This window comes from Oryzias melastigma, linkage group LG3 (assembly GCF_002922805.2).
Source record: "Oryzias melastigma strain HK-1 linkage group LG3, ASM292280v2, whole genome shotgun sequence".
NCBI lineage: Eukaryota > Metazoa > Chordata > Actinopteri > Beloniformes > Adrianichthyidae > Oryzias > Oryzias melastigma.
This window is the reverse complement of record NC_050514.1, coordinates 10,218,833-10,232,336: the sequence shown is the minus strand read 5'-3', so window position 1 is coordinate 10,232,336 and position 13,504 is coordinate 10,218,833. Positions and strand designations below refer to the sequence as shown.

The following is a 13,504-nucleotide window of genomic DNA, read 5'->3' as shown; positions in this document are numbered from 1 at the left end:
ATGGTCTTACCCAGAATTCTTATTTTAGGAAAAATATTCTAGTCACTAAAATATGCTTTTTTTAAAATTATTTTGTTAATGAAAACGTTATTGATAAAAATATTTTTCTTGCAGGACAGAAAGTATTTGAAACAAGGTTCTTTTTACTTCCTTAAACAAGTTTTTGCAGACTAGGCTTTTTTTTCTAAGTCATGACTACAAGTAAGCAAAACAAATAAAAGTTCGATTTAAAAAAAATCCACAAATTCCAAAAGAACCTGTATCATTATAGTGGGACAAAAACGTATCAAATTATGGACAAAAAAATCTAGTGAACAGGAAGCTCGTTTTACCCCTAAAAACTGTCCAAATAGTTAAAAATGATTTAGAATTGATAACAAAATACCAGTAAATTTATATGACTTATTGTTATTGTCTCAAAAATGTCCAAAGTCACAGTTAGTAATTTAATTTGTCAAAAATGACAAATGTCTCCTGCTGGATATTTTTACAATAAAACTGATCAGATTCACTTTTTACAATTTTGAGCAGTTGTTTATCGCAATTTACTAGTAAATATTTGACTCATTATCCTATGAATAACATTCAACCACCACCAACATAATGAATTGTACTTTAGGTGTTCGTAGAATTATTTCTGTATTTCAGGGACATTTAAGAGGAGAAATGTTTCATATATGATCTTACTTAACCCCTAAATTATTTATATAAAATTCATGATGGTTTATTTTATAATTGTTGCAAAATTATGCTTATCTAAATTGTGTTTGGTATGTTCTGACTGCCCCCAAAACAAAATAAAAAGTTAGGAAGTTCTCTCAGGATTTTAGATTGAAATCTGTTTTACTGATCTGGGCAGCGTTCCACTGATTTAATTAACAAAATGAAACAATATTGTTGAATTTTTCTATCTCTATCCCATAGACATGTATTATTATCACATGATTAGACAGTCAATAGTTGGTGCTTTTACCTTACAGAGGGCGGGTGTTGACCCAGCAGCACATGTGACATGAGAAGTGAGGCTTCAGCTCAGCGCCGCTTTATCCCTCCGGGGGTGTCATGTGACTGTGACAGGACATTTACACTTTGAGCTTCATGATGAGCATTCCTCCATGCATTCCTTGAAATCCTTTAAGAGGGACCTCTGGGTTTGCATCTCACATCATGCATCATTTACCCATGACTGCACGGCTTTAGACAGCCCGGCCTCTTTTGTAATGCTAGTCATTAATAACAGATTAACACAATGCAGATAGTTTGATATATTAAACAGCTATGAAAACAAAAGCAAAATAACATTTTTGTGAAATATCAATCGTGTTATGGCTGCATTTTTAATATAAAAAATAGTAAAAAAAAACTGCACATTATGTTTACATCAATGTCAATAGCACCTTCATATTTTTTAAGTACATACAAAGAATTTACTATTATTTATTTTTTGTCAAGTTTAAGGCAGAAAAGTTTCATAAAGGGTCATCTGGGTTCAGTTTTATTAAGTTGAGTTGTTTTTTTTTTTTTTTATCTTTTCTGCTATGGAACCTTCCTAGATTGAAAAGGTGTCTTCATTATATCTTTGTAAAGTTTTGGATTTTTGCTCAAATTTTTACCTGGAAATTGCAGAAGTACAGGATAGAGAAAATTGTGTTTCCATGGACTCCCCCATGTCTCTCCCCCTTGAAGCTCAAAGCTCGGCTGCGTCTCCGTCCTGAACACACTGAGGCCTCTGTTTTGTAGAGCTGGCAAACTTACTGTCCCATTGTTCTGCCATTAGAGCCTCTCATTAGCAGAGTTTATGAATGACCTGCTATTCCCCCAGAGAGACAAACGTGTTAACAGGACCACCATGTGTCACATCAAAGCAGTCCTTTTTGTCTGCGAATTCTGGTCCTAAAAACTCTTCCTTAGAAAGGATGATCATGGAAAAATCACTATAAAAGGTACAAATCTTTCCAGAATACTTTTTTTAAAAGATTTTGATAGTTTTTACTTGAAATTGCCAGAAAAAAAGCAAAGAGTGGAGTTTAAAATAATGAATTGCTTGTTTTTTTTCTGTTTACTGTAATGTTTTTCACATTTGTTGGAATAAGTAAAAAAGGTTACTTTAAATTATTAACAGCACAACAAAATCCCTTGCAGTAGTTTTCTATTTGAACAAACAAGACGGTGGAGGAAGCAGTATTTGCTCTCAGATTTGTAAGACCCATCAAGATTCATGAAATGTGCAAAGAAAGATATGTGTTAACTTTAGATCTAAGTGTAAATGAGGTGTAAATAAAGCTGGTGTGTGTATTCATTGCCGTATTTCTTCATTCTGAAAGCAGGGAATGATGGGTGGGATCTGTGGAGATGCTGCTGGTGTTGCTTGTTGAGTCTATCATGCTCTGTTTACCTGGGCCAAGCCTCCCTCCCTGTTAAAGGTCCCTGATGTTCAGTGGTTGATGCTTCACAATGGTGCTGAAAGTGTCCTTGAGAATACAACCGATCAAGGAAAATGTAAAGAGAGCTGAGCTGAACACACATCTCTGTGGAACTCCGGTGTTTACGATAAAAGTGGAGAGGCTTGCTGATGAGAACATCTCTGCAGTGAAATCAATGAGAAGCTAGTTTTTTTCCTGTGTGAAACCAATAACCAGAGTTGGGAGAAACCAGTGACGAATGGAAAACATGGAAGAGCAATGACTGCTTTAATGAAATGGTGATTGTTATTGTCCTACTACAAGATGAGCTTTTATACATTTTTTTGACGAGCGAGCAGAAGCTAACATTTAAGGCATTGAAGCTCTAAATGTTAGGAATTTTCACTTGAAGAAAGAAAATAAAAATGAGCAAGACTGGAAAAAACAACTTGTGATGAACAAATTCTATTGCCAAAAGGACAAGTAAAGCAAATCTGAGTTATAATAGTTAAACTATGACGTGATGGTTAGCGTTATTGCCTCACAGCGTGAAGTCTTAGGTTCCATTCTCTGTGAAGTTTCCTCACTCTTTGAAAAAATGCTTCCTCCCACAAAAAAATATTCTTCATATAGTGATAAGTGACTGAGATTTTTTTTTCAAAGCTACTCCAATCATCTTCTGATCTATTTTAAATGTGTTCTCAGTGGATTTTTAAACACAATTATAGTGTTTTTGGCCAAAAAAAAAACTGTTTTTTCCTAGGACATAGTTTCTGTAAAGCTGCAGTAGTTTATTAGAAATTTGCTCGTGGGTTTATTACAAAAATCTATTTTTCAAACAGCATTTTTTCAGCTGCTCCTGATTCACAAGAAAATAAGCAATGTAATTTTTAGCCCAATTTTTAATGTATCCACTATCAAAAAAATGCAATAAGAATATGTTAAAATCCCCACTGGGTCTTTAAGAGGGCATGAGTGTGTCTATCTGTGTGGCTGTCTTGGGTGTATCCTGGCTTTGGTCTAATATCTGGTGTATGATTCAGATTCCCTCGTGACCTTGCAACAAGCACTAAGCATGAATATGAAGTAGAGGGCTAAGATGCATTGTTTTAAAAATAATTCTGTGTCAGAGAACCGGTACTTGTTGAGTCGTGTCGTCTCATATCGAGTGTTATTAGTTCAAGAGTCTTGCAGAGGATCTCTCCACTCGTCCCACAGGCTGTTGTCTTCAGAGTGACCTTTTTATGTGCCGCTTGTGTCGTGCTCAGCCTTCGTTAATGTCATTATGATTTGACTTGATTAATGTCAGACTAGTTGAATGAAGAGTCACTTGAACAGCTGCTGCCAGACTAAATGAATCTCAGGAAGGATGACATCATTCTTCTGTTGGGATAAGTTCAACAACTGTTAAGAAACACAAATTTACTGATGTGTGGAAAAGCTCACCTCTTCAAGCATGAAGACCAAGTCTATTTGTATCTTTTATATCAAATTGTAAACAACTATATTAAAAAAACAGCAGAGTTTGTAGCATCTGCATTCAGACTAGTGTAATTTGTCACCTTGATCGGAGCAGTCTTGGAGTTCTGATGGTGCCTAAAGGCTGACTGAAATTTATCATACAATCATTTAGCAGGAGAGAATCAGGGAAAAAGTTGGTCATTAACATCTAGAATTACTTTACTGAAAAACTGCACTTCAAATAAATAATTAGGGAATTTTTCAGTACTGTTGCATCAACACATCTCTCTTCAAGAAGGTTGTTTTCAAGGACTTTACTGTGCCAACAAACTAAAGAACAGACTTTAGAAGTCTAGAAAAGCTTGTCTAGAGCAACAAGCTGAACAAAATGACTCCAAGAACACAAAAAAGGAAATGAAGAACTAGAACAACAAAAGAACAACAAAAGCCAAAAGCTCAGCTGCCAAGGCGAGTGCTTATGATTTGACAGTAAAAAAAAGCAGCAAAATCAGACCAATGAGAGAGAGGAAAGACAACATCAACAATTAAAGGACCACAAACATTCTTCTCATATTTGTTTAAAAAAACACTTTATTGCCCCCAAGACCTTTGGGGGAATTTTCTTTGGTTAAAAGACAAACTTTTGTTACATTTGAGAAAAAAGTTATAATTCTGACAGTTTGAGGACCTTAAAACTTCCTCTACTTTTTAGAAGGTTGAATTATAAAGATTGTCTCTCCATTCATTCATACTCAGAAGACTAACTCATCAAATAGTCCAAAGTTGTTTAAAGGAAAATGCATTTAAATATATGAATAAATCCAGAGTGTTTTTCTCAAAGCATGGACTTGTAGCTTAACACTGCCACCTGGTGGCAGCAGTAGTCTACTGCAACAAAAATAAACCAGCATAAAACTTTTGCTGCAAAATTGTGGATTTTCTATCTTTGTGTACAAAAAATTATAAAGATAATATCAGAACTGGATTTCTACGACATAATTTGCACCATAAAGAAACACAACTTGATTAAACACTGCTTTAGTGAACTAGTAAAATACAAATTATGACGTTTGCATGTTTATAACTATAATTTGATCAGATTAATCTCTATAAAACGATGTAAGGCACAAAATCAAAACAATGAGATGAATTCAGGCTTAAACTCAAAATGTTTTCACCATTTTTCAAACAGTAAGCTAAAGGTAAGACGTCTGGTTCACTGCTTGGATAATTGCTGTAATACAAATGCACAAACCCTCTTCATATTAGATGTAGCTACTATTTTTTTTCTAGCAACAGAATTTCTATTCTGAGTTTGTTTTCTCAAATGAGTAAACAATTTGCTGAATGAATAAAAAACTGAAACTGGAGTTATACTGATAACTAAATGCACATAATACATTGATAGACTAAATCTATTTAAGTGTAAACAGAGACACAAAATATATGATTTCAATCTACAATGTGAAAATAAAAACTAACTTGCTTTAAGGTGCTATAACTTTGTGAAAGATACACTTTTTGTGTTTTAATGCACTGTACTGTTGTAAAAAAAAACAACTTTTGTTTGAAGACAGCTAAAGCCAGTAAGTCGCATATTTATGCTATTTTACTGAACAAAAGTAAAAACTGCAACATTATGAGAAAAATAAGACATGAAACGAAAAATAAGACCAAAAAACAAAATAGTGGAATGTGCGACCATAACCTTGCAGCTTAGGCTAAGAAATAAAAAAAACAGTACCAGTGAAGTATTTGTACAAAAGTGACAAGGCACTCAGTTTTTTGTAAAAATAAAAAAAATCTCTGTCTGGACTTGTAGATGTTATGCAGCCTTTTGGGATGCCGTAGTATATATATTTGAAGTACATGCAGTATTTACAACCACGCCCTTCATTCCAGTGATTTCCTTTGCATTTTTAAAATGAAAAGCAGTGGATCCAAGTGGATTAAAACAAGGTCAGTTAGATGTGCGGACGTGTAAAAGATTGTTTTTCCTCTGAAATGTTTTCTCTAAAACTACATGTGCAAATCATGTCAGAGCCTCTGACTGCCTTTAAAAACGATGACAAATGAAAATCAGGGCAGTTGATGTAACAGTGCGGCAGCAGCTTCTTCACTTCTGCTTAAAAGTAGTTCTGCATTAATGCGGCCAACGCTGGCGAGGCCACTTCAGTAGGCGGCACAAAACCCTTCATCCTTTCGTGGTGGACGCGTCGGTTTGCAAAGGCAAAAGTCTCAACCCAGAAACGTCAACGCTGCCATGATTGTGAAGCCGAGCAGGATGAAGAGGACCTTGAGGATCTGCTTCCCAGCGGAGTTGAGCTCGTGGGGCAGGATTTCCATAAAGGTGATGTAGATGAATGTCCCTGCGGCCAGACCTTCCAGGATGGCCTGAATCAGAGCGCCGGCTGTGAGAGCGGCCTCCACCACGCTGATGCCGATGGCGATGCCTAAAGGTGACATCATGGCAAACACGAAAATGTACGCGGCGACCCACCCTGGTCGAACGGCGCTCTGGACCAGCTTCACTGACAAGCTGAACACTATGATGCTCTTGTGGACCAGGATGGCGATGCAGATCTCTAAGACCTGGAGAACATGGAGGACTGGGGTTAATTTGGAGGAGTCACAGGCTATGTCCAAACTCCCACACTAATACCTAGTGCACATATGTCAAAGTTAAGTACTTATATCCGGCCCTCCAGATCATTTTATTCTGTTATTATTAATGTCCTGATGTTATCTTGCACTTATTTCAAACTTGTATAATTTTGACCAAATATATTTTTATGGAGAGTAAAGTATTGAAAGTTATTTTAGGTTTAAGTTGATTTATTCAGAATAATATTCCTGCTTGTTTTTATTCATAGTAATGTTAAACAGTTATGTTTTTAAAGTTAAAAAAATGTAGTTTTAGCATGTTTAATAAATGTTTATCCTGTTCGGCCCACGACCTAAGGTGTGCTTTGGATTTTGGCCCCCTGTGCGATTGAGTTTGACCCCCCTGATCTAGTGACTTGGATTTGAAAGCAATTCTTGCTACTTTTTTTTTCTAAATGACTTCACAGATTTCACTAAGGGAAAATCTAATTAATACGAACATTTTACAGCATCTATTTATGACTTCATTATGCTCTGGTGATGAAAATGTAGATAGTTTGTTAGAAAAAATTACATTTAAACACTTTTTATGGCCAAAATTGTTTATTTGCAGTGCATTGTGGTCTATATTCGCTGATGTAGTGACATCTACGCATAATGGATTTTCGCTAAGACTACAAAATGGTGAACGCACTATATATTGAGTGAAGGAATTCTGACAAAGCCTAAATTACAAGAGAAACACACAAGAAGACATTTACTAGATTTGAACCTAAAAAGGTTTATGTCATTATGTGTATTAAGATTAACAACAATGTAAGAGCACACAAAATTGTAAGTATTTAAAAATAATTCAATCAGGCTCAATTTGATTAAAAACACAATCCTAAGAAATGTAGTAAACTATAAAGCAGGGGTGTAAAACTCCAGACTTTAGGGGCCGGCCTCCTACTGGTTTTCCGTAAATCCTCCATGATCTGCTGCTGATCATCTGGATCAGATGTGTTTGGCCAGTAAGGGAGAGGGACCTGGTTGCACGCAAGATGGTGCCCAAACACAACATTAAACTTATCATTAGCGGAAATGTCGCAACTGTAGCCGGAAGCTTAATTTGCGATTCAGATTCCTAACCATAACTCTTACCCTAACTTCGTTCAAACTTCGGTTGAGGACTTCTGGCTGGTGATGCTCTGGCGCCATCTTAGGGCCATGTTGTTTTCTGCAGCCAGGTCCTCTTACAGTATGGAGCTTCTATGGCAGCTTGTTTGGAAAACATGAAGGACACTGGCCCTCAAGGTCTGGATTTGGACACCTCTGCTCTAAAGCTACGGACACACAGTCCATGTTTATGTGTTCAAAAACATGCTAGACACACGTTTAAACCATGGTGTTCACACTAGACAAGCAGGGGAAGGGCTTCTTTTTCTCTTTCTGCTGTTTGCTAGTGCATGTCCGCCATCTATTGTTGGAAGAGTCTGGGTGTGAAATGTCAAAGTGGTGCAAATCTCGTAAATCTTAGACTTTTTCTTTCACAGCTCTATTCCAACATATGAACGACTTGGTGTCATTTAATTCTGATGGTGAGCAAACAGCAATGATTCATTTTTCCTCCATGATCAGTTTTCAAACCATTGGACTTCATTGAATTAAAAAGCAGTCCCTGATTGGTTTAAATTCACACGTTTTGTACGTAGAGCCTGAAAACAGTCAGAAACTTAAGTAGTGATGAATGAACGCAAGAGCTTTGAATGTGGAAGCCTGAAACGTGCATTTACTGACATTTACTTAAACTTTAACGTGTGTTACCAAGAATATAGCTCGAGAGTTTTACATGCAATAAAATACTGACGTTGTTCGCACCAGTTTCTATATTGGCATTAATGCACTGCAAGCTATGTCATCTTGTGACCAGAAGACTCATGAGAATGTGATTCATTTCCTCTGAAACTTCCACTGAACATGATCCCACCAAACTGAATTTATGCTTTGCTAGACAGAAACATGTGAAGTTGTTGGGTTACAACGTGAATGTGAAAGGTAATTGTGGGAAGAACCAAAAGCAAAAAAAAAATATTAGTTCTTCAAGCTTACCTTTGAGTCTGTGTTTTGAAGGCCGATTGCAAGACCCTCAAACACAGAGTGTAGTGAAAGTGAGAGGAACAGCATGAATGATCGAAAGGGGGAGTGAGCTTGGAAGTCCACGTGGACATGGTGGGCGCTGCCTTCCAGATCGGGGGTCGTGACAGCGCTGTGGCCGTGTCCGTGTCCATTCCTGTTCTCTGGCAACAGGGGCGCTCTCTCCTCACCAGCCCCTCTTTGCTCCCGAAAGTGCATGACGGCTTTCTCCAGGATGAGGACAGTGAAGAAGCCTGCAGCAATGATGAACTCTGGGAGTGGAAAGCTGGTCTGTTTAGGACCAAGACAAAGATCACAGGTTCAGTAGGGTGTGAGCTAGCTTTCACTACAATATGACAAAACCAGAATGTAATAAGTCTTATAAACATCAAAGAATGTGAGAAATGTCATAAACAACCAAATGTGCTCTAAAAATGTTTACAAAAATAAAATAAAAATATAAATCATCAATGTATTGTTACAAAAATCCTTTTTTTGCCTTTCTTATGTAAAAGTAGGTTTAAATATTTCCTAAATTCGAGTGACTTCTAATGAAACTACCTGCTGAATTAGTAAAGAAAGTTCCCGTTTGCAGCCAGACGTACCTCCAACTTCTGATTGTCCAGCGCTGCGCTGATGTCCGAAAGGTAATCTGGAATGATGTCCAGCAAACATGCTGCCAGGAACACGCCTCCAGCAAAGCAGCTGATCAAACTCAGAACTGTCCGGTGATATTCTGTCAATAGAGTTTAGCAATGAACTTAAAACAAAAACTCATGCTGAACATGTTTTGGGTCTATGAATGCATCATAACAGTTTTGTGAATATGTCCTCCAGTTACTGAAGTGGAACATGCTTTTGGGTGTTATAGTTGATGATGGCCTGTCTTTTAAATCTTTTTTTAAATATATCGTTGACTCTTAAACTGAGTTTTTTATATTTAGAAATTAGGAATTAACCGGCAAGAACCGACTTATTGGAGCATCATTTCTCCTTGCACTGAACTCCTAAAATTGCATTTCTGAATATGTCTTTTTTTAAATTGTGCTGAATCAGGAGAAGACAATAAAATGCTGTTGTAGTTGTGATGTAAAAGCTACAATCTGGAGGCCACAAGCTCCCTGCTCCGCTCCATTATAATGTATTAACTTGTAGACAAATTGTACTTATGCGTTTTTCTCATGTGAGCTGACATCAGTCTTAAAACTGTACGGCTGGATAGCTCCAATATTGCTCGCCATTTTTGTGTAATGTTAGGTTGAGGGGTGTGAGGGGCTGTAAGCTAGTGGGAGAACACATAAAGAGTTGGATTACTCTGCGCCTACAGCCCTGCCCATAACTCAAAGGGGGATTTCTTAAGAGCCCCTGGTGTTCTGCAAAAACTATGACCTAAAAAAATGAAACAGGTTTGTTAATTTTGTCTAAAAATGACATAATAATGAAAATACCACTGGGAATGCTTTTAAAATAGATCAATGATAGATCAATAATAGATGATTGAAGAGGGACTTTAAGCTCCTTGTTCTTTTGAAAGACCTGGAAATGCAATCATTGGCTTGTCCCTGTTTTGACATTTTTTTCCGTCTGTTTTATAAGAATTTGTTATTTTCATGAATTGTCGCGTGGGGTTCTTGACCGTTGAAAAAGAGGTCCTTGAATCTCATTTGGACTTTCTGCTCAAAAAAGGAGATTAAATAAAATAAATGTATTTTATTGTCTTTTAAAAAAATGATCACATAATGGAAAAAATATGTGCTATGTTTGTTTTGTTTAATTATAACAAAACATAATAATAATACAAAGGAAAGTTAGTTTCCTCATAGAGAATCATGTGGTTTAAACATAGAGGTCAGCATGACTCAGAGCTTCATAAAACAACCCGGATGTAACAGAAAGAGATGCTTTCACTTCCATACAATCGGTTTAAAGTTCTCCATCTGTGTTGAACTCAGACATGATTTTTAATGTGATCACGTGGTCAGGGAGCGTTGAGCCTCAGGTTTCGCCCTCATCATGTGACTTCTGCCAGCACAGGCAGCAGGACTGCTAACAATCAGCTCCTCACTGATAACAAGGTTTTAATCACATCATTTCCACAAACAATGAGAATGTTTGGGCTACAACTGCTCCAAAAGTTGATTTATCGCCGCTAAGCTTATCTCTTCACCTCTTCCGGTTTCCCAACAGTGTTTGATTCAATCAGTAACACTTGTGATCTAACATTTTTAAGGGAAGTGATTAGTGAATTGAATGCTGTTTTATTCATGTAAATTGTCCTACTTTGAAATGCTTGAACACAAAAATGTTAGTAAAATGTTGAATTTGGTCAACGAATATCTAAATGGAACAATTGAAACAACACAGTAATACTTTTTTGAACATTTTTACCGGTTTTATTAAACATAAAATTGATTAATTCCAATAAAATTTTAGTTTTTACCGACGTTAAAAACTCGTGAGATGCAGAGAAACCTTTATGTAATTTCATTTTCTTAAGACGTCAAAAATGTACATAAAAAGTAAACAAATTCGTTAATAGCTACCTATATGTGTGTGAATGCTACCAAAACATTCACCTACCTGATCCGTTTGTTTCCCTGAACCATTTGACTTTAGCGGGGATGAATCCGAACAGAAGAGTCAACAACAACAAACCGATCAAGGCTCCGATTTTTACTTGGAGGAGGTACTCCATCTTTCAGTTTTTAGTGCGAGGGAGGTTTTCCACCGAGCAGGGAAAACATAAAGCCTGTCAACACACCAGCGACATCACGAGTGGACAGCGAGAACCTCAGTAAAGCGCAGAGAGCAATCGATGTTGTGTTTTTTTCAGAATGGACCTACAGGGAGCGCGGAGGGTCAAAACACTATTGGTAGTTTTTGTTTCGCTTTTTGCTCACGTTCAAATTTAAGTACACAAAACATCTAATATTATAATTATTATTAACAAAAATAATTTATTGCTCACTTACGTTTGTTTTTCAATCCTACTACGAAACAAATAAAAAATAAAATTGGGTATAATGTTCTCGCTTTCCAACATCGTACGCATTTTCGTTGGATTATTTATAAAATATGCAGTTTTTCTGTATTTAGCACGAACAGTTTGAAGAAAAGAATAGTTACTCTTTTTTCAATGTCTGTTTTAAAGACTAAACAGGTCTGTTTTATAAAAAAAGCCCCTATTTTATTTTAGTGTTGTTGTTATTATTATTATTATTATTATTATTATTATTATTATTATTATTATTATTATTATTATTATTATTATTATTAATGGTAATAACAAAATATTATCATTACTTTGAATAATAATAATAATAATAATAATAATAATAATAATAATAATAATAATAATAATGAAATAGTATCAGTTCTAACATTTCAAGAACATTTTTAAGAACAGTAATATGAATATTAATTCATACTATTGTTCTTAATATTATGTACTCATTCATTTTAGTTGCCTAAATGTTATTTATTTATTTATTCTTTCAAAGACTTTAGTTTTATATTTATTTTGAGACTACAATCAACAGGTGGCGCCATATTCACAGGTCTAACGAGAACACTTGTTGGCAGCGCAGCAGGGTGATGACGACATATTCGTGGGCCGGAACAGGAGAGCTTCTGAATGCTGATGTGTTTGAAGAAATGTCGGCGTTCAGATAGATGTTTGTTTTTTGATGGTGAAACGTGACAAGCTGTGGAAACGGTGGGAATTCAGAAGACGCTGCGGAAGAGATTAACAGCAGAGAGAGGATGGCGGTGAGAGAAACAGACACTGAAGTATAAACCACTGGTTCACTCTCTGACACGAACTTTCAAGTTTTCACTGCACCTGGCTGGTGCTGCTCTGCCTGGGACTCACTGCAGCATGATCCACTTTACCATTCATTCCTAGAAAGAGAAGCAGTGAAGTTATTCAAGAGGTGCTACAGCTACTTTTTGGTTTCTGTCAGGAACTTAACATGTCAGATGCTGTTATTTACTCCTGAAGAAGCACATAAATAAACCGAAATACATATTTAAGCTAAATATAAAGATGTCAAAATAGACTATTCGGGACTTGGAGCTTCCCTTGAAAAAAATAAAGCTTCCTAGACGTCAACTTTACAACAAAGTAAGCTGACACCTCAGAAAAGAGCAGCTTTTCTTTAACCACCAATTTATAGTTAAAATATTAGTGTTTATAATTTCACATTAATATGAAAGGGAAATGCAATTTTTTCATTAATATGAAACATTTTTACCAATACATCTGACACAGAGTCGGTTTTAAAAGTTGCAGTTTTACTGTGCAGGAGATATGCAGCTATTGACCTACTTAAATGATGATATAATTGATCATAGATTTAAACGATGTCCATGAATGCCATGTTGTCTTTATTGTCTCTTATACCTTGGTCAAAAATTGGCCCTCCTCCTTACAATGAACTACAGGTATAAAGAGGTACCAAATCATATTAGTAAACAGAAAATGGCTCTGGCAGCACATCACATGAAATAAATCTTTGTAATTTATTGTTATTGTTACATTAAGTTTCAGTTTCTGCTATGACTGATTAGTTCAAAAAACATATTTACAAGAAGAACACATGGACAGCTAACACAAAACACAACAAATTTTCAGTAAAAAGATAAAATACTGACAAAAGCAGTTTTTTAAATTAAAATAAAAAAAACAAATCTTATAAATGAGCACAATCTCAGTGTTTTTTTAATGTAAATGTGTGAATCAGCTGATATAACTCAAAGTAGTGATACATGATACACTTTTGTGTGCTTTGTTGAACAGCCTAAAGGTAAAGTTGGCACAAAGGGAAAGAAGCAGATCTATGAGGAGAACAATGCAACACTCAAGTTTTACACAAGGGTCATCCTTGGAGCCAATGTAAGTATAAAAGAAAACATTTCGGTTT

General features: G+C 35.9%; 2 protein-coding genes across 2 annotated transcripts in view; one reads left to right on the top strand and one right to left on the bottom strand.

Moving 5' to 3' along the window:
• Positions 1-4,436: 4,436 nt before the first annotated feature.
• slc39a1 (solute carrier family 39 member 1) lies at positions 4,437-11,429 on the bottom strand. The gene is made up of 4 exons (XM_024296295.2): positions 11,163-11,429; positions 9,188-9,318; positions 8,559-8,873; positions 4,437-6,455 (listed from the first exon to the last, which is right to left on the bottom strand). Exons 1-4 carry the CDS (start codon positions 11,275-11,277, stop codon positions 6,102-6,104), a joined length of 915 nt encoding a protein of 304 aa, XP_024152063.1. The 5' UTR covers positions 11,278-11,429; the 3' UTR covers positions 4,437-6,101.
• Positions 11,430-12,156: 727 nt separating this feature from the next.
• The window catches only part of tmem208 (transmembrane protein 208), a 3,547-nt gene continuing 2,199 nt past the window's right edge, over positions 12,157-13,504 (top strand). Inside the window, exons 1-2 of the mRNA XM_024294728.2 lie at positions 12,157-12,350; positions 13,381-13,476. Of these exons, the coding sequence (XP_024150496.1) occupies positions 12,345-12,350; positions 13,381-13,476 (102 nt within the window). The 5' untranslated portion in view covers positions 12,157-12,344. The remainder of the gene's footprint in view (positions 12,351-13,380; positions 13,477-13,504) is intronic.

Coding starts and splice junctions, on each gene's coding strand:
- slc39a1 (XM_024296295.2), bottom strand. CDS start 11,277: ATGGAGTACCTCCTCCAAGTAAAAATCGGAGCCTTGATCGGTTTGTTG. Junction 8,874..9,187: donor TGGACAATCAGAAGTTGGAG/GTACGTCTGGCT, acceptor GGTCCTAAACAG/ACCAGCTTTCCACTCCCAGA. Junction 6,456..8,558: donor TTCAAAACACAGACTCAAAG/GTAAGCTTGAAG, acceptor CATGTTCTCCAG/GTCTTAGAGATCTGCATCGC.